Source organism: Staurois parvus, unplaced genomic scaffold, assembly GCF_062004578.1.
Source record: "Staurois parvus isolate SC_StPar_1 unplaced genomic scaffold, SC_StPar_1.0 ptg000552l, whole genome shotgun sequence".
NCBI classification, from domain to species: domain Eukaryota; kingdom Metazoa; phylum Chordata; class Amphibia; order Anura; family Ranidae; genus Staurois; species Staurois parvus.
Genome location: NW_028318348.1, coordinates 597,533 through 618,841, shown reverse-complemented (window position 1 = coordinate 618,841; position 21,309 = coordinate 597,533). Strand labels below are relative to the sequence as shown.

The 21,309-nt window shown below is 45.7% G+C and overlaps 1 protein-coding gene across 1 annotated transcript in view; it reads right to left on the bottom strand.

Annotated features, from left to right (window-relative positions):
* Positions 1-21,309, bottom strand: part of LOC149450999 (uncharacterized) — an 85,402-nt gene that overhangs the window by 51,540 nt on the left and 12,553 nt on the right. The window contains exons 3-7 of the mRNA XM_089691148.1: positions 15,185-15,279; positions 11,774-12,083; positions 10,280-10,380; positions 3,843-3,924; positions 2,306-2,400 (exon numbers count right to left, since the gene is read on the bottom strand). Of these exons, the coding sequence (XP_089547274.1) occupies positions 2,306-2,400; positions 3,843-3,924; positions 10,280-10,380; positions 11,774-12,083; positions 15,185-15,279 (683 nt within the window). The remainder of the gene's footprint in view (positions 1-2,305; positions 2,401-3,842; positions 3,925-10,279; positions 10,381-11,773; positions 12,084-15,184; positions 15,280-21,309) is intronic.

Below are 21,309 nucleotides of genomic sequence, written 5' to 3'. Positions count from 1 at the left end.
TAGGGACCTTAGATTGTACACCCCTTGAGGGTTAAGGACTGATGTGAATGTATAATATATATGTAAAGTGCTGTGTAAAATTGACGGTGCTATATAAGTACCTGAAATAAATAAATAATGGCAGTGTCTGTATTTTAAAGGCTTTTGTATGACAATACATTGCTTATTATCCCTACAAATGACCAGAATTGAAGAATCAACCCCCATAGACTTCTATGGGGTTGCTTTGCTGCAAAGTTTAGAAACCTATCGCAAACCAAACCCAGGCAGATTCACTCATCCCTACTGCTTTCAGGTGCATCCATCTTGCAACTGAAATCAGTTTGAGAAGCTTCTGAGTTCCATCTGAATTTCATCATGGATGCATTTGACCTGCAGTTTGACCTCCTTTTTACCTGCATTGATAAGCTGTATCAGTCTGCTTTTGCATTTCCATTGACCTGTATATGGAATCTTGACTTGCCACAATCAAAAACCCATACACATGTAGTACTACCCCCTTAGGAGTTGCAATAGATTTGGGTCCCCCTATAGTCCTGTACGGCCAGGCAACACACATTTTCCACAGATTTGCATCCAGGATTTATTAAAGTAAGTATTGCAATGGAAAAACAGAACAGTCAAACCTTCTTGTGTGAGATTTAACAGGAATCCAGTTTGAATTTATTCTGGTTACATTACTGAATTATAGTTACATAATGAAAATGTATTCTTTCAAGGCCCAGAGGAGAATAGGATAACATTTCTTTCTGATAGGCCAAACCAACAACATTTTACCAATTTATTAAAATAATCTACATAGTGGAGAAATCCTTGCCAAATTGGGAAAGTGGCATGATAGAACGAACTACCTACAAAGTGGATTATCACCCAAAGTAGCCAGTAATGACCATATAAGAAATAGATTTTATGTCTATGAACATTCTACAACCTCTGCAGATATCCCCTAGAAGACTGACTAGAAAGGCTTCATTTAACAAGGGTTCTCCAGCGTGATCTATTATTATTATTATACAATATTTATATAGCGCCAACGGTTTGCTCAGCTCTGTACATTATAATGGGAGACAATACATGAGACAGTACAATAACAATACAAAAAAATACACGAGGGGTTTGGGGGCCCTGCTCCTTGGAGCTTACAATCTAGGAGGGAAGGGATAGTGGTACAGGAGGAAATAGCTGTGGGGGATCAAGTGGTGGGAAGAGCGGAGGAGATCAGCAAATTAGGTAAGAGCGGGGTAGGCTTCTCTGAAGAGATGGGTTTTCAGGGTGCGCCTGAAGGTGAGGAGGTAAGGTGACAGTCTGATGGATTGGGGTAGTGAGTTCCAGAGGATGGGGGAAGCCCTGGAGAAGTCCTGGAGACGGGCATGGGAGGAGGAGACCAGGGAGCTAGAAAGTAGGAGGTCTTGTGAGGAGAGTGCGTTTTGGGTGGTACATGAATATCAGGTCGGTGATGTAGTTTGGGGCAGCGTTATGAACAGCTTTGTATGTTAATGTTAATATTTTGAATTTTATGCGTTGGGCAATCGGAAGCCAGTGGAGGGATTGGCAGAGGGGGGTGGCGGATACGGAGTGGTTGGTAAGATGGATGAGTCTGGCCGCAAAATTCAGGATAGACTGAAGCGAGGATAGCCTGTGTTGGGGTAGGCCGGCGAGGAGGGAGTTACAGTAGTCAAGTCGGGAAATGATAAGGGAGTGAATGAGTTGCTTTGTAGTTTCTGGGGTTAGGAACGGACGTATTTTGGAGATGTTGCAGAGGTGGAGTCTGCATGAATTTGTCAGCGATTGGATCTGGGGCTGGAAAGACAGATTGGAGTCTAGAATGACACCTAGTACTCTGGCTTGCGGGGTGAGGCTGATGGTGACGTTATTGGTCGTGATGGAGAGGTCAGGGGAAGGGGGCGCGGGCTGGGGGGAAAACTAGGAGCTCGGTTTTGGTAAGGTTTAATCTGAGGAAGTGGAGTGACATCCAGTCTGATATGTCGTTCAGAAGGTGGGTGATATGGGCAGAGACTGAAGGGGTGAGGTGAGGGGTGGAGAGGTAAATTTGCGTATCATCAGCATAGAGATGGTAGTTGAAGCCGTGGGAGTGTATCAGTTGGCCAAGGAAGGAGCTATAAGGTGATCTGAGGAAGCAGGAGTGTCTTCTTGGGGTAAAAGCATCCCAGCTCAGTCAAAACATTAATTTGACTTTACAAACAAGTCTTTCATAAGAATTATTCTTTCTGTAGTTGACTGCCATCTGATATCTATGGCTAGCCTCCATCAGAACATACCATATTTATGTCTCAAGCAGTCATACCTGGTGTGCTATGATTTCGGCCTCAAGTCTTAGGTCTTGTTCAAGCTCAAGTTGTCCCATCATTTCAGTATATTCTTGGGTCACTGCCAGCGAGACTGAAGGAAGAATATGTAAGGCGTTGTTATTAATATTCATAATTATCCCCCGCCGACACTATTATTATTATAATACAGGATTTATATGGCGCCAACAGTTTGCTCAGTGCATTACAATATAACAGGAGACAATACAGCAACAATACAGTTCAATACAAGAGGGATAGGAGGGCCTGATCCTGGGAGCTTACAATCTAACAGACACTATAAATTAATAAACATGTCATACTTGCCTGTTCTGTGCAATGGTTTTGCACAGAGCAGCCCCAATCCTCCTCTACTCCACCAACACTCCCGGTTCCTTCTCTCCATTCAGTGCCCCCAATAGGAAGACGTTTCCTATGGGAGCACTGGTACGGGCTCGCTCTTGAGCCCCGCTGTCTGCTTCCATAGGTACTGACAGAGAGGCATGAACCTGCCCCTGCTCCCTCGTCACCAAGATTGATTGACAGTAGCTGGAGCAAATGGCTCCCTCTACTATCGATCTGCCCAGTGAGGAGGGATAGAGCAGGGAGAGCTGCTGCTCTCATGCACAGCGTTGGATTGCAATGGGGCTCAGGTAAGTGTAAGGGGGGGTTGAGGGGGATCTGAGTAACAGAAGTTTGCATTAGGGAAGAAACCTTAAGGCTTTGGAATCACTTTAACATCCAGGAGTGCCCATCAGAGTCACCCCTTAAATACAGGAGTGCTCATCCGTCACCCCTTACATACAGGAGTGCTCATCAGTCACCCCTTACATACAGGAGTGCTCATCAGGAGGACTGGAGGAGGGTCATGGATAGCTGGCCAGCAGTGGATGTACCAGAACATTGCCAAGCAGCCAGGGTACTTTCACGGACACTTTGTGCAGGCCGGATAAAATCTTGTAGCAGGCCATAGTTAGGAGACCCACCTCTATGAGGTTAACTATTTAAAGACCTATAAGCCAAGAGTTTCCTCCAGTATCATGTGTCTGTGCGTTTTGGCCTTGGCTTGCTCCCCTCCCTCCCCAAGTACATGTTCTATGTCGACATTAAAGTTTAGAAGCAGGAAGGCTGCTACATCACTTCTAGGAGGAGAAAACAGGATGGACTGAGCTACTGAATCACTGCTGAGAGTAGGAAACTGAGATACTTGGTCATTGCTGGAGCCACTACTGGGAAGGGGGAAGCAGATTTGCTGAGTCACACAGGGATGGGGTAGCAGGAAGAACTGAACTGCTGAATCATTGCTGAAAGAGAGCAGGGGGAACTGTGGTGAACCTGAACAACTTTACTGCTGATCCTGTGTACTTTGAGGATAAATCACTCCACGGTGCCTGTAGCTACAGAGGTTAGTGAGTCAGATTGTGTTAAAAACATATTTACTGTTAGAACTATATACATTAAATACTTGAATGGCCACAGCCAGGCCACAGGTTTACTTTATGGTCCTCTTCAATCATGGAAGACTGGTCTCCTCACCTCTGTTCAGCTTTAGGAATTTCCTCTGGCTCTTTTGTAGTTTTAGTGCCAAGGATTTTCTTTCCAGTCTTTCATCTTTAACCTGAGTGAAGTCATAAACATATGAAACCCAATAAATTGGTTGACCATTTGAGAAGTTAAAACCATTTTTTATTTGCATTCATATAATTCATAGTAATTTGAGTTAGGCAAATAGTAGCAAATTCTTTTGAAAGAGCATTCCTTAAAAGACATTCCAGTGCTGTTCTGCTAAATAAGGTGCTGTTGCCTAAAAGGTGATGGTGGAAAAATGGTGATAAATAGTCTTGAATGGTGATAAATAGACTGCAGAATTGGAGAGCTGGGTTGCTTCGCCCCAGGAGGGTTCCAGACCCTGGGGAGCTGTTGCCCTTAGGCAGCCCATGAACTGTGTAGCTGTTCTAGAGGCCTCAGCGGAGTCAAGGCTGAGGACCTGGATCGACTGTGCTAGATGCTGATTGTAGGACCTCATGACAAGTGATCTGGTCTGGAGAAGGACTGTCCCACTCACTGGACCATGTCCAGAGGAAGCTGGAAGGTTGCAGCGGTCCTGGGGACAAAGGAGGCAAGACCCTAAACCACATGTGGTAAACACAAGGCCTGCGGGCAGAATCCGGCTTGCCAGGCCTTGTCATGTGGCCCTCGTAGCGGCCGTTGGCTACCACCTCCTATTCTCACCATCTGCTTCCTGCTGTCACTTGTAAACACAGAAGCTTTTTGTGTTTACAGTGACAGCTATGCTCTCAGCAGCTTCTGGATCTCTGCAGGCACTACCAGCAGGACTCACGGCAGGGCTTAGAGGCGTACAGCGGGCACAGATCCGACAGAAGGATCTCCCTGCAAGGTGGCAGAACTGAATTCATTGGTACTGGAACCAAATACACAGATCCACCTACACAGATACTGCAGCCCAATACACTGGGAGGGAACCCTGCCTTCTGTACGTAGCGCACCCCTTAACCCTACACTTTGTATGTAGTGCACCCCTGAACCCTGCACTCTGTGCACAGCGCACCCCTGAACCCTGCATTCTTTGCATAGCACACCCCTGAACCCTACATTCTGTGCATAGCACACCCTTGAACCCTGCACACTGTAAATAGCGCACCCCAAAACCCTGCACCATGTATGTAGCACACCCCTAAAAATCTGCACTCTGTATGCAGAGCATTCTTAAGCCCTGCACACTGTACATAGCACACCCCTAAACCCTGAATTCTGTATGTAGTGCACCCCTGAACCCTGCACTCTGTATGCAGTGCACCCCTGAACCCTGCATTCTGTGCACAGCACACCCCTGAACCCTGCATTCTGTGCACAGTGCACCCTTGAAACCTTCACCCTGTACATAGCGCACCCCTAAACCCTGCACTATGTATGTAGAGCACCCCTGAAAACCTACACTCTGTATGTAGAGCATTCCTGAGCCCTGCACACTGTACATAGAGCACCCCTAAACCCTGCACTCTGTATGTAGTGCACCCCTGAACCCTGCACTCTGTGCACAGCGCACCCGTGAGCCCTACATTTTGTGTATAGTGCACTCTTGAACCCTGCACCCTGTACATAGCAAACTTCTAAACCCTTCACACTGTACATAGCGCACCCCTAAACCCTGCACTCTGTGCACAGCGCAACCCTGAACCCTGCATTTTGTGCATAGCATACCCTTTAACCCTGCACCCTGTACATAGGGAACCCCTAAACTATGCACACTGTACATAGCACACCCCTAAACCCTGCACTATGTATGTAGTGCACCCCTAAAAACCTACACTCTGTATGTAGAGCATTCCTCAGCCCTCCACACTGTACATAGCGTACCCCTAAACCCTGCACTCTGTATGTAGTGCACCCTTGAACCCTGCATTCTGTGCACAGCGCATCCCTGAACCCTGCATTTTGTGCATAGTGCACCCTTGAACCCTGCACCCTGTACATAGGGAACCCCTAAACCCTTCACACTGTACATACAGCACCCCTAAACCTTGCATTATGTGCATAGCACACCCTTGAATTCTCCACCCTGTACAGAGCAAACCCCTAAACCCTGTATCCTGTATATAGCGCTCCCCTAAACCCTGTACACTGTATGTAGTGCACCCCTGAACCCTGCACTCTTGTTATCAGTGGCCCTTTCAGGGGTAGTGCCAATAGTAACTATCACTTGACAAGTCATCAGGCAATAAGGTGTTTAATGACCAGTAAGATATTACTACTGTATATTTAGGAGAACAAGTAAAGTGTCCTGGGGATGTCACATAGGTTGCATTAATTCGAATGGATGCAGTTTGTATAGTGGCAGCGGGTGCATCTATTCAGTACTGGAAGATATAGTGTATATATAACAATTTTGAAGAGCTATGTATCCTGTGGAACTGCATGTACATTAATTCTGTGGGAATCGGGACAAAGTCAAATGGTATTGAGCTATTTTCTCTTGAAGCCGAATGTTTTTCATAGATGGATGTTTTTGTATTTATTTCCTATGGTCATCAGCTCCATCTATTGGCCATTATTCTGTATTTTTCTGATTCATTCTTTTCTGTATGAATGAAGAACATTTAACCCGAAGACAGAATAGCCTAATCCTTTTCCTTTTCGCCCCTATTCGCACACAACAAATGTACATGAAGTGTCACAGAATAAATAGCTCTGCAAACGTTTTATAAAAACACACCTAGGATTCTCTCTGCCAATGTTTTGATGAATCTGGTTCAAAGGTCTAATTATTTCCTGTAAATAGCTGGCTATAAAGTCGTTGATTTTAAAAAGATATTTATTTACCAGACATCAGTGCATAGTACAGGATCCCCCACCCCCAATCACTGTCAGGAATTCACCAATTTATAAGGCTGCTTTCACACTAAGCAATTTTTTTAACGTTTTTGCGTTAATAAAAATCGGAAGAAAAATGCATGACCATTAAATCCTTTGGAACCAGGGGTGGACTGACCATTTGGAAACTCAGGCACTGCCCGAGGGCCCGGGGTCAGTAGGGGGCCCCATGAGATGCCCCTGGTACCTTTTTCATAGGCTTTTTTGAATTTGGGCAAGAACACAGGGCCCCATGATCCCCTGTTGACGGGGGCCCCATGTGTCCGCCCCTGTTTGGAACTCTTCATATTGGTCAGTTGTGGGTGCGTTGCATTTTTTAAAGTCTTGATTGATGCATTTTTAGTGCATGTTTTGTCTGGTTAAAAAAGCACCAAAAACATATCCCTTCATTATTATTATTATTACACAGTATTTATAAAGCGCCAATAGTTCGCTCAGCGCTGTACATTACAAAGGGGGACAGAACAATAACAATACAATACAATGCAAAACATGAGGGGATTGAGGGCCCTGCTCTTTCGAGCTTACAATCTAGGAGGGAGGGAATAGTGGTACAGGAGGAGATAGCTGTGGGGGATGGAGTGGTAGGAGGGGTAGAGGAGGTCGGCAGGTTAGCAGGGGGTGGGGTAGGCTTCCCTGAAGAGGTGGGTTTTCAGGGTGCGCCTAAAGGAGAGGAGAGTAGGTGATAATCTGATGGGTTGGGGCAGGGAGTTCCAGAGGATGGGTGACACCCTGGAGAAGTCCTGGAGGAGGGCATGGGAGGAGGAGACCAGGGAACTAGAGAGAAGGAGGTCTTGTGAGGAGCGGAGTGTGTGTGCTGGGTGGTACCTGGATATTAGGTCAGTGATGTAGCTCGGGGCAGTATGGTGGACAGCTTTGTACGTCAGTGTTGGGATTTTGAATTTGATCCGTTGGGCAATCGGAAGCCAGTGGAGGGATTGGCAGAGGGGGGTGGCGGAGACGGAGCGGTTGGAAAGGTGAACGAGTCTGGCAGCTGTATTCAGGATGGACTGAAGCGGGGATAGCCAGCGGCGAGGCAGGCCAGTGAGGAGGGAGTTGCAGTAGTCGAGTCGTGATATGATGAGGGAGTGGATGAGCTGTTTAGTGGTTTCTGGGGTTAGGAACGTGCGGATTTTGGCGATGTTGCGGAGGTGGAGTCTGCACGAGTTTGTTAAAGATTGGACTTGGGGCTGGAAGGATAGGTTGGAGTCCAGAATGACACCAAGTACTCTGGCCTGCGGGGCGAGTTTGATGGTGGCGTTGTTGGATGTGATGGAGAAGTCAATGGGGGGTGGTGTGCGGGCTGGGGGGAAGACAAGAAACTCGGTTTTGGAGAGGTTCAGTTTAAGGAAGTGGAGCGACATCCAGTCTGATATGTCGCTCAGTATTATTATTATTATTATTACTACTACGAGTTTATATAGCGCCAAAGGGTTTGCTCAGTGCTGTACAATAGAGGGGGGGACAATACATGGCACAGTACAACAACAACAAACAACGTACGAGGGGTAAGAGGGCCCTACTCTTTCGAGCTTACAATCTAGGTGGGAGGGGGTAAAGGTACAGTAGGAAGTGGCTGAGGGGAATGAGGGGTGGGAGGAAAGAGGGAGAATGGCCGTTAGGTGAGGGTGGGGTAGGCTTCCCTGAAGAGATGGGTTTTGAGGGAGCGCCTGAATGTGAAGAGGGAAGGCGACCCTCACCCTCAGTAGGTGTGTGATTCGGGCGGAGACTGAAGGGGTGAGGTGGGGGGTTGAGAGATAGATTTGTGTGTTGTCGGCATAGAGATGGTAGTTGAAGCCGTGAGAGTGTATGAGTTGGCCAAGGGAGGAGGTGTAGATGGAGAAGAGAAGGGGCCCGAGGACAGAGCCTTGAGGGACCCCAACAGAGAGGGGGAGGTGGTAGCATTATAGGTAACGCTGAAAGAGCGTTGTGACAGGTAGGATGAGAGTCAGGAGAGAGCAGAATCTATGGAAACTGCATAAAAACGCAACAGACCTGTGGGAACTGCACCAGCCCAAGTTCACAGAATCGCATGACAAGGGAAATCCCATTATATTCAATTGCCCTTCTAATCAATGGGACTGCACAGTGGAAAGGATCGATCGATCGAAAGATTGATCAAGCGAAGGAAGGGTTGATCCATCGAAGGGTCGATCGAACAAAGGAAGGATCAATCAAAAGACAGAAGAATCGATCGAAAGGAGGGGACGGAAGGAAGGAAGGAAGGATCGATCAATCGAAGGAAGGAGCGATCAAAGGATTGAGGGATCGGTCAAAGAATCAATCGATCGAAAGAAGGATCGAAAGAAAGATCAGAACATAAAATACGTAAGCAATTTGCACTGCATAGTACTACTGGAGATCGCATTAGAAAAGAGGGAAGTGATATTTATTTATTTCAGGTACTTATATAGCACTGTCAATTTACGCTGCACTTTACATATATATTCTACATTCACATCAGTCCCTAACCCTCAAGGGGCGTACAATCTAAGGTCCCTAACTCACATTCATACATACACATACTAGGGACAATTTAGACAGGAGCCAATTAACCTACCAGCATGTCTTTGGAGTGTGGGAGGAAACCAAAGTACCCGGAGAAAAGCCACGCAGGCACAGGGAGAACATGCAAACTCCAGGCAGGTCGTGCCATGGTTCGGATTTGAACCAATAACCCTAGTACTGTCAGGAGGAAGTGCTAACCACTTAGCCACTGTGCTGCCCCATATGGGGGAAACACAATGCAAATGCATAAAAAATGCATCAAAAACCAGCATGCATTGCGTGAAATTTAATGCAACACAGCAAAAACGCATTTGTGATACAGAACAGTATGAAAGTAGCGTAACTCCAGAATTGTTTCTATTTAGCAAGGGCCAAAATAAAACTAGATTTATCCAGATCTGCAGCACATTCGCTGATACTTGCCATTGACACTACCAGCATTTATAAACCGGTGAATGTAATCCCAGTGTAAGAAAGCTAAGTAAAACTTTATAAATGGAGACAGCAGTGAAAAAAAAATTGTAAAGTGATGGACAAGTGTTTGAAAGGGTGGCGAATAATCACTTCTACCCCTTTTGAAAAAGATCCCTACATTTATACTACATATTCACAAAACATTTTGTCATGTTTCACATGACTGTCATCTGCCTTTAAGTGTTCTTGTATGTTGTCTAAGCTCCTCCCTTTCCTCTGGTTTAGTTCATGTTTTATAGATAGCCCGCTCCTTTTCCCAGTAATGCATTACAGCTTCAAACCTCATGTCACGAAGCAGATCACTTTATGATCTTTTGACCTATCGAATGTTCATTGTTGTAAGATTCTCTCAGTTTATGGAATAAACTTCACAAAATCTACAAGGTGTCATCTGATCGAGTCACTGCCTGTGTTATTCAACTAAGATTGGAGTTATGACTATCTCATCACAACTGTAAGTTATAGAGATCACACTTTCAATGCTTAGATTGGAGAGACAGAACACACTATATAAAAAAGGTTGCCAAAGGCACCACATCCCAGTGATATGGATTTCTCTTCAGTATCTCTATATGTACCATATCTTCTTACATAATTACCTCCTCTGTTAATTTCTGTATCTGACATTTCAGTTGTTCAATTTCCTCTGTGTTTTGCTTCTTTTCCTCCGGCAGTCTTTTGACTATCTCCTCTAAATCTTCTGCAATTTAAAAAGTAAAAGAATATCTATTACAATACTTAGACATTTCCATTTATGAATCGGCACTTTGGATGGTGTTATCATCTGACACCAGGGAAACCCGGACCTAGAACCCACAGCAATCAACTATTACCTGGAAAAAACAATCTGGTGTATGACTGACTTTTAGGAAGTTGTAGATAAAACAAAAAATAAGTCCTACTTGCCTAGCTAGGTGGTTTTGTCACATCCGATGCTACTAAAAGAAATAACTGGGCCAGGCACTTCAGGTTGCTGTGTAAAGTTGACTCTTGATGGAAGAGGGGGGTTCCCAGTTGTGTAAATGTTCTGTCACCATACACGTATCAGTATGAGTAGCAAAGGTGAGCAGATAAAGAGATAGAAAGGGATGTGAGAGAGATGTGAGCCTGGTCAACCCACAGCTGCCTAGACAGTAGAGAGTCAGCTAAGAATCTAAAATGAGTTACATTTGCTGCCCCCCATCCCATGAGAGAGAATCTCTCACTTGTGGGATTATCTCAGGTCATGGTATGAGAACAGATAGATGCTCTACAAAGAAGAGGACTTGGGTATTAGTGTAGGGTCGAAGATTGAAGCTCTGCTGTCTGTGTGCAGAATGTGAAGTTATAGGTTCTGAATGGAGTGTAAAAGCCCTGTTACCTGGTATAGATACTGTAGAGTGACCTCCAGTCATGGGAGAAGACCATAGAAAACTCTACGAAGAGTGAGAAGAGGTCTCGGGTATTAGTGAAGTTTCAGAGGGGGGGGGGGGTGGAGAAGCTCTGTTGTGAGCAGATGTCAGAATGTGAAGTCATTTGTCCTTAAGTCTGAATGGAGTTCAAGAGCAGTTTTGCAGGAAGACCAGAAGATGCTCTACGAAGGTTGAGTAGAGATGTTGGGTGTTGGTAAAGGGTCAGGGGGTTAAGCTCTGTTGGATGAGAACAGATGTCAGAATGTGAAGTCATTAGTCCTGGAGTCTGAATGGAGAGCAAGGGTCCTGTCACCTGGTATGGATACCATAGAGTGACCTCCAGTCATGGGGGAAGACCACAAGATTCTCTATGAGTGAGAAGAGGTCTTGAGTATTAGTGAAGGGCCAGGTGGGGAGAGATTGGTTGGGGAATGTTTGGTTGCCTGTGAGCAGATGTTAGAATGTAAAGTCATTGATCCCAGAGTCTGGATTGAGCATCGAACCCTTGTTACCTGGTATAGGTGCCTTGTGGGATGTCATGGGAGAACACATGCAAACTTGGACAGAAACCTCTGATGCCAATTTGCCAGTATGTTTTTGACAAATGTGGGAAGAACACAGAAGTACTAAAAGAGCTTCCTTTTATGTATCCAAACCAGTACTTCATTGAAACAATGTTTGCTTGCCAACCACTAATCTTACCTTTAGGTTGATGGTCTTCTTTCCTTGTAGTGCTGGGTCCAGAGGTCACCTGCCCATGTTCCTGCTGGGGCAGGCTGTCTTTGAGTAAATCATTTGGTGGCCCACTGTCCAGAATATTGCTTAGTGGCCTTTCTTCCAGAATATCGCTTAGTTGGTTTTTCAAGAGTTTGTTTGGTGGCTGGTCTTCTGGAAGATGGTGTAGTGGTGGGTCTTCCAGCAGGTGGTTTAGTGGCTCGTCTTCTGGTAGGCAATGTGATGTTGGGACAGATTGCTGACTGAGCTGCTCCAGTGTATTGTCGTCCTTGCTGTCCTGCAAAAAGGGACATTCACCTTGAATTGTACTTACTGCTAACACATAACAACAATGTCCTGTATTATCACTTTTGTTACACTTAAAGTAAACCTGCCAAAATGAATATATAGACTTTATGTAACAATATGTAATGCTGACCTCTTCTACTGAAAAATCTAGCTGCCTGCTTGCCACTGACTTTGTCTTTAGGTCTATTAGGTTGTATTTGGTTCCAGTGCTTTGACTTACTGTTCATAAATTCTGAAGGCTGTGGAAACACCCCAGGCTTCTCTGGCCTGCCACAGATTCAGCGCTATTCAAGGAATTCAAAGACATCCCTGACATTTGGGGGATGATCCTCTGAGTCTGCTTTCCTTCATCTCTGATCTGAGAGGGACAGTTCCTTTGGATTCTTTGGAGAGGCACCAACACACTTTAGGTGATGTTTGGTTGGCCAAAACCATCAAACATTCCAGCCTTTAAAGGACTGATTTGAAGCCATGTAGGTTCACATTGGGTGTTTAAAGTGGGTACAGTGGAAAGACGCAAGTACTTGTCTTGGGAATGAAGAGCAACTAGCCAGATAAATGCAACCCGTTTTATTCTTCTAAACCAGGCTCAGCCGGAGGGGGGAACATCTGGAAAGGCTTAAACACATACAAACATGTCAAAGTCATCATGTTAATATTCTCTTATGACTGTAGGCACCATAAAAGCCTTGTCATCAGAGAAATATGGAGGCTAGAAGTCTAGGAGATACTTGAGAAGTACAACTGCATGTTAACACCTGATATCCTCAGTTAATCCTCTGCACACTGCTAGACATCTTTATACACGTCTAGCAATTTTTGCATGTAAACATGGATTCTTGAGTCATCTATATTGCAAGTATAAGCTAGCCAACTGTGTGACTAATAAATGCTTAAATGCAGAGTCATAGACAAGGGGGGATAGAGGTGTCCAAACTGTCCCAGAGTGTCCACCATGCAGCAGTTTGTGCTGACAACTACATCGGGCACCCAAAGCAGAAGCTGCTCCTTCCCTGCTCCAGTCACATGACCCAGCCAAGGTAGGGCTTCCCTTGCTCTGAGCATCCTAGGGCTGGTCTGCTAAGTGTTTTTTTATGGATGGGGAGAGCTGTAGTGCATGGGGAAAGAGAGCTGTGCTTGAAAGGGTGGGGAGCTGCACTGGGGGTGGGGGGAGCTCTACTGGGGGAGTAAGAGCTGTTCTGGGGGGGCTGTATTTGAGGGGAACTGTATGGGGGGGAGCTGTATTGGAAGAGGCAGAGCTGTACTCCGGGGGAGAGATGGGCTGTGGGAGGGAACATTTACTACTTAGAGGGGAGGAGATCTATACTGGGGGTGGATTCTGGCCTGGGAAGGGAGGTAATCTTTATGTTGTAATCTGTTTTGTGCATTACACACTCTTGACCCCTGCTGTCTGTGTTACACACCTCCTGAGCCCTGTACTCTGTACATTACACACCTCCAGAGCCTTGTACTCTGTACATTACACACTCCTGACCCCTGTACTCTGTACATTACACACTCCTGAACCCTGTACTCTGTACATTACACACTCCTGACCCCTGCACTCTGTACGTTACACACTCCTGACCCCTGCACTCTGTACAGAACACACTCCTGACCCCTGTACCCTGTACATTACACACTCCTGACCCCTGTACTCTGTATGTTACACACTCCTGACCCCTGCACTCTGTACATTACACACCTCCTGACCCCTGTACTCTGTACATTACACACTCCTGACCCCTGTACTCTGTACATTACACACTCCTGACCCTTGTACTCTGTATGTTACACACTCCTGACCCCTGCACTCTGTACATTACACACCTCCTGACCCCTGTACTCTGTACATTACACACTCCTGACCCCTGTACTCTGTACATTACACACTCCTGACCCCTGTACTCTGTATGTTACACACTCCTGACCCCTGCACTCTGTACATTACACACCTCCTGACCCCTGTACTCTGTACATTACACACTCCTGACCCCTGTACTCTGTACATTACACACTCCTGACCCCTGTACTCTGTATGTTACACACTCCTGACCCCTGCACTCTGTACATTACACACCTCCTTACCCCTGTACTCTGTACATTACACACTCCTGACCCCTGCACTCTGTACATTACACACTTCTGACCCCTGTACTCTGTACATTACACACTCCTGACCCCTGCACTCTGTACATTACACACTCCTGACCCCTGCACTCTGTACATTACACACTCCTGACCCCTGTACTCTGTTCATTACACACTCCTGACCCCTGTACTCTGTACATTACACACTCCTGACCCCTGTACTCTGTACATTACACACTCCTGACCCCTGTACTCTGTACATTACACACTCCTGACCCTTGTACTCTGTACATTACACACTCCTGACCCCTGTACACCATACGTTACATGCTCCTTATATCTGTAATCTGTATGTTCTGCACGCCTCACCCCTGTATGCTGTACATTATGCACTCCTGACCTCTGTACTCTGTTAGTTACACAGTCCTGACCCCTTCACGCTGTACGCTATACCCTCCGGACCCCTGCACTCTGTACATTGTGCACTCCTGACCCCTGTACTTTTAACATTCCACATTCTTGACCCCTGTACTGTGTTAGTTACACACTCTGGACCCCTGTACTCTGTACGGTACACTCTCAGGACCCCTGTGCTCTGTAGATTACTCACTCCTGACCCCTGTAATCTGTATATTACACATCGCTGACTGCTGTACTCTATACATTACACATTACTGCCCCCTGCACTCTGTATGTTACATATTCCTGTCCCCTGTACTCTGTACATTAAGCTCTCCTGTCCCCTGTACTCTGTACATTAAGCTCTCCTGTCCCCTGCACTCTGTACTCTGTATGTTACACACTCCTAACCTCTGTACTCTGAATAATGCACACCTTGACCCCGGAACTCTGTGTGTATTATGCACTTCCTCCCCACACTTTGGGAAGTGTGGGGAGGAATGACAATTTCAGTTATTTTTACATCCCTGAAATTAGGCATTACGCTTTTGTTTCTACTGCCAGTTTTGCTCTGGTTTTACTATGTTTGTCACCATTTACCTGCATGTCCTCAGCATCCTCTTTTTCCAGGAGAGCAGCTTTATTTTGGAACTCTGCTTCTAGCATTTCCAGCTCATCCAGCAGCTTCTGAGACACTGCAGAAAAAGCAAGAGAAAACCGATACATAGTTACATAGTCTGGCTGAAAAAAGACAAAAGTCCATCTAGTTCAACCATAGAAAAAAAAAAGTTATAATCCTTTACCCACAGTTGATCCAGAGGAAACAGACAGTATAAATGGATTGTATCACTTGTTTTCAAAGCCAAAATTAAAAACAATAGAATTAGCACAAGGGACATAACTTAAGTAGTCAGATGTGTTCCTTGTGCTGATTTATCTGCTGTTAGTAGAGCCTGTGACAGCACTTTTGTTGTATTAACCCCTGCCACACTGAAAGATTACGGCCTTGGGGGGTGCAAGGACGGTGCTACAAAGCCCCCCACATAGAGACAGAGCCTGGTTGTCCACAAACGTGTGTAAACTCTCACCTCGTAACCAAGATAAGGTAGTTTTTCCCTGGACTTGAAAGAGATTGTAACCTCATAAAACCTACCAGCTAGGTGACAGAATTAAATGAACATTCCTCAAGTCAGTTTGTCCCCTATGTTTCATATCATGGATTATGAAGCTGTTGGTTTTAATGCAGAGTCCACCCGACGATTCCTCCCTAAACAGGGTATTGGCCAGTTACTCAGAGCCATCCCCCCTGCTGGGGGACTTTAAAACACAGGCTAGCAGGCCTAAAAAGTTAAGTTGAAGACATCTCCTATCTTTCCATCGTACCAGATCAAAGACCCTTTCACTCTGCAACTTGGATCTGCTTACCTCAAAGGCTTAAAATGGCAAGTAACTTAACCTTTTAACTTCTCCCTGTTATCTCTTTGCTGTGCTGTTTTCTATGTATATATATATATATATATATATATATATATATATATATATATATATCTTAGTTACAGCTTTTTCTGTAAATATTTTATTGCACCTGTTTGACTCTTTTAGTAATAAATTTTCCTTCTGAAAGTGTTAAACTGTTTCTAAAGCGCTTAATTGTAATTTACGAATTCCTGCCTCTAAAGAGATGCTACTGTGTTTGTTTAATCCTCTGCCCAATCGGCCTGCGGTGACCGTATTGGACGGACGACTTTTCAACCATTACAGTGTATATTTGATAAGGAGAGTTTCCCCTTTCTCTGTACAAAAAGGGGTGGTGGCAGTAGAGGGTTAGTTGCGTAATTAACCCGACCCAGTAACAAGCCCATTCAGACTGCAGGCACAGATTGTAGTCCATTAGCTGGAAAATCGTTGTGCAGGGTGCAGCTGTTTGTGGTATTGTTACGCACGTCACATAGCGGTTTGAGATCGGCCAATCCTTCGGTCACGAGTTTGGTGAGAAGGTCTGGGGTCTGACGCTGCGATCATGACGTATTGGTGGTCGCGGTCGTGAGATTGTCGCATGTTGGTGGCGGCGATCCCGCGATCGTGACACCTTTTTGCATAGGCTTTTTTGAGTTTGGGCAAGGACACAGGGGCCCCATGATCCCCTATTGCCCAGGGGCCCCATGAGTTGTCAGTCCGTCCCTAGTGCTAACCACGTAGCCACTGTGCTGTCGATAGGCTGTGCCTATCAGTACAGTATGGCTAAAAGCTACTGCTGGATCCTTTCTATAATTTTTTTTGGGGGGGAGGTTAAAATCTTGCTTTAATTTTCAAATTTTTGCTGCATTCTCCAACAAGTGAAAAATAAAAGCATTACTAGTGTACTGAACTCCAGCCATCAGCTAAATACACATATATGAATTTTCTTATATGCCAAAAGATTTGTAATTACATCCAGTCACTTTTTTGATTTACACATCTCTGCCAGAAAGCACAGCCAGGAGGGTGACACCACAGTTAGGGAGTACATTAGTGTCACCTTCCCGCCCTTACCCCACCGATGGACAATGGAGTATTAACACTGATAAGTCCTCAGCTCTCTCCTCTTGCCTGCCCATGTGCATGTAGGCTGAGCCTGATTGGCTCTTAGAAAAAAAAAATGTGCATTTGTTATGTACTTCACAGAAGCCTGCAGAGCACTCCACCCACTATCAGTGGATGGGTGCAATGTTGGGCTCCTGCAGGCATGTCCTTTAACTTGATACCCATACCCAGCATCGTATTTACCATGAGTTAAACAAGGTGTTTGCCTGGGGTGGCAATTTTCAGGGGTCGGCACCACCCCCTTGCTGTCATATGACCCAACAAGCTCATTCGAGCTCCGAGCTTCCCTGCTGGCTCTCCTGCGGGTTCCCTGCTCCTGTCCCTGCACACCGGGCCAAATCTCTTGTCCCCAGCAGGAGCAAGGCATCCCCTCGGTTGGAGTTGAGGAGGAACTGGCTGCCCTGGCCATCACATACTTCATTCCGCAGTACGTCCTCTCCCTCCGGAGCTGCTCTCCACCCAGAGCCCAGAGCCGCTTCCTTCACCACCGCGGAACACAGGCTGGAATTCCCTTGTGATTGTGGTGGGGGGTTGTTGGCGAGCGTGGGTGGTGGTGCTTGTGGCCAGGTGGGGTGGGTTGGGGGTGACTATGAGGGCTGCTATGCGGTTGGGAGGGGGGGCAATTTTAGTGTTGCTTAGAGCAGCACAAGGGTAAATACACCAGAAAGCTGGAGGTATGTGAATGCACTATGAGCGTGTTCATCAGCATCCTCACAGTCTATTTGGAACTACAAGCAGTCTGCTGCAGTGGCAGATAGGACTTGTAGTTTATTCATTCACAGATCTCTGTGAGTGAATGAGGAGTCTTTGCGGGCGAAGAGCCACACAAACTCACTGATATTAAAATGTGACAGCGGTTACAGGGGAGAGGAACCCCTGCCAACTGTCACAGAGATGGGCGGGGGGGGGGGGGGGGATAAGAGAAGAGGGGGATCTGCGTGAACCCTAAATATGGATGTGTCATGTTTGAATGGTGAACCTATCATTTAATTCACATGTAAGTAGCTTTTCTTAGAACCACAAAGGAATTAACAAAAATGCTAATTTGGGGGCTTGCTTTATTATTTTCATGCATTGTTCTACTTCAGGGCCTGTATAATTTGTATGCTAAACCAGTTTAATCGCATCAGTTTACATGGTATATGCATGCATGCCGAGACGCAGAACCCCAGATCAGGAACATATTTCATTTACTTTTATTTGCTGTTCCTTTAAAGCTAAACTCCAGGCAAATCTAAAAGATACAAATAATGCAGCTGCGCATTTGATAATACATCATTACATGCATTTTTATATTTAGAGCAGGTATCTGAATTTGACCTGGTATCAGCCTCTTGCATTATTCCCTGTACAACGGGGCTAAGACTGGGAGAGGAAAAAGCTGTACAAAGAACCTATTAGTTAATTTGCTGACAAAAAGCATGCTGATAGGAGGGGAGAGTGGAGTGACAGAGAGATTAACTCATCACTGTGCTGCTTCTCCTTTCACTGTCCAGTCACAGGCTGGGGGCGGGTCCAGGATGACAGGAAGCATGCTGATAGGAGGAAAGAGCAGAGTGATAGAGAGATGAGCTAATCGCTGTGCTGCTTCTCCTTTCACTGTCCAGTCACAGGCTGGGGGCGGGTCCTGGACGACAGGAAGCATGCTGATAGGAGGAAAGAGCAGAGTGATAGAGAGATGAGCTCATCGCTGTGCTGCTTCTCCTTTCACTGTCCAGTCACAGGCTGGGGGCGGGTCCAGGATGACAGGAAGCATGCTGATAGGAGGAAAGAGTAGAGTGATAGAGAGGTGAGCTCATCACTGTGCTGCTTCTCCATTCACTGTCCAGTCACAGGCTAGGGGCGGGTCCAGGATGACAAGACAAGAAGCATGCTGATAGGAGGAAAGAGCAGTGTGACATAGAGATGAGCTCATCATTGTGCTGCTTCTCCTTTCACTGTCCAGTCACAGGCTAGGGATGGGTCCAGGGTGACAAGACAAGAAGCATGCTGATAGGAGGTGAGAGCAGAGTGACAGAGAGATGAGCTCATCATTGTGCTGCTTCTCCTTTCACTGTCCAGTCACAGGCTAGGGACGGGTCCAGGGTGACAAGACAAGAAGCATGCTGATAGGGGGAGATAGCAGAGTGACAGAGAGATGAGCTCATCATTGTGCTGCTTCTCCTTTCACTGACCAGTCACAGGCAGGTCCATGAGAACCTGGGCTCAGAGTAAGTGGATTATATGATGCGTGCAGTCATTGACCACTGTTCTGCCTCTCCAATCTAAGCATTGATAGTGTGATCTCTGTAACTTACAGTTGTGATGAGATAGCGATAACTCCAATCTTAGTTGGATACCACAGTCAGTGACTCAATCGAAATGATATCTTGTAGATCTTGTGAAGTTTATTCCATAAACCGAGAGAATCTTACAACAATGAACATTCGATAGGTCAAAAGATCATAATGTGTCCTGCTTCTTGACATGAGGCTTGCTGCACCTGGGAAAGAGGTGGGGCTATCTATACAGCATGAACTAAACCAAAGGAAGGGGAGGAGCAGAAACAAAATATAGAAACTCTTAAAGGCATATGACAGTCATGTGAAACATGACAACCGCCAAAGACTGAAGACATCTAGTTGCACAAAAGAAATGCGTGTGTGTATGTGTATTGCAGCAATGGCTGCTTTTTTACTTTGTCTTTTAATGGGCTGTTATTTTTTTTTTTTACTGACGTTTTGCCTTAATCCTTTTAATTGATTTTTAGGTAGAAAATTAGTGATCCATTGAATGTCTAAGCGCTCCTTTCTTAGAGACAGCTATCCACCTGCAACCCAAATGGGAGGACTAAGTGGGCTGCATCACTATCCTGCTTCTGAAAACACTAGTTGTGTGTCATGCTGGTCCTCTGGCTTCTATATTTCCAAACCAGAGACCCAACATGGGACTGAAGTTATAACTCCTGATCTGTATCCTTTGCTTTGGTCAGAGAGCCAAAAAAAACATGGAATACAGTAAATTGCAACACAAATTTTCAGCAGCAGGTGGAATTCTCTCATGGCAGGTTTACTTTAAAATGTATCTAGAGCTTTATTATTTTTTTTTTAGACAGAGTAGGGAAGGGTTCATCCCCCTCTCAGGTTTTGATTACTGTTTCTGTAGCAATTCATCAAATTTTTCTCTGTGGTCACCAAGATAGGAAGTGAGCAAATTTCTCCAACAGTCACACAGGGTATAAGGAGGAACAGTTAGAGCCCCTGTCTGGTTTTTACTGCTGTCTGGGGAGATTCCCCCTCTGTGTTTGTCTTAGTGATCCTTTAGGTCACCATGCATGTTACAATTTGACTGTACAATCTTTGTGCAATAAAATTTAGATTTACCAAAATATGAGGACCACTCTAAACTATCCAATCAATCTGTAACCAATCAGGTAGGCCCTTGCACAACAAAAGTGATGGTGGATCTAAAGGAATCATCCAGGAAAAGGAAGGTTGTCACCCGAAAAGGAGCAGGAGCTTCTTTATGGGTGACAAATGCACATAGGGCTGATCATTCATGTGAATGGGCTGGCCCTATGTGTCATGCAAAATTGTGTGCGAATTGCCCATTGAAAATCACGTAGAAGGAACAGGTCCTTAGGGGTTGAGAAATGAAGGGAAATCTCACTGATGACATTTTAAAGCCAAACTTCAGGCACAAAAACTTCTATTTAAATACAACATACACCACATTGCCAAAAGTATTAGGCTGCCTGCCTTTACACGCACATGAACTTTAATGGCATCCTTAGTCCATAGGGTTCAATATTGAGTTGGCCCCGCCCTTTGCAGCTGTAACAGCTTCAACTCTTCTGGGAAGGCCGTCCACAAGGTTTAGGAGGGTGTCTATGGGAAGGTTGGACCATTCTTCCAGAAGTACATTTGTGAGGTCAGGCACTGATGTCGGGGGAGGAGGCCTGGCTCGCAGTCTCCGCTCTAACTCATCCCAAAGGTGTTCTATGGGGTTGAGGTCAGGACTCTGTGCAGGCCAGTCAAGTTCCTCCACCCCAAACTGGCTCCTCCATGTCTTTATGGACTTTGCTTTGTGCACTGGTGCGCAGTCATGTTGGAACAGGAAGGGGCCATCCCCAAACTCTTCCCACAAAGTTGGGAGCATGAAAT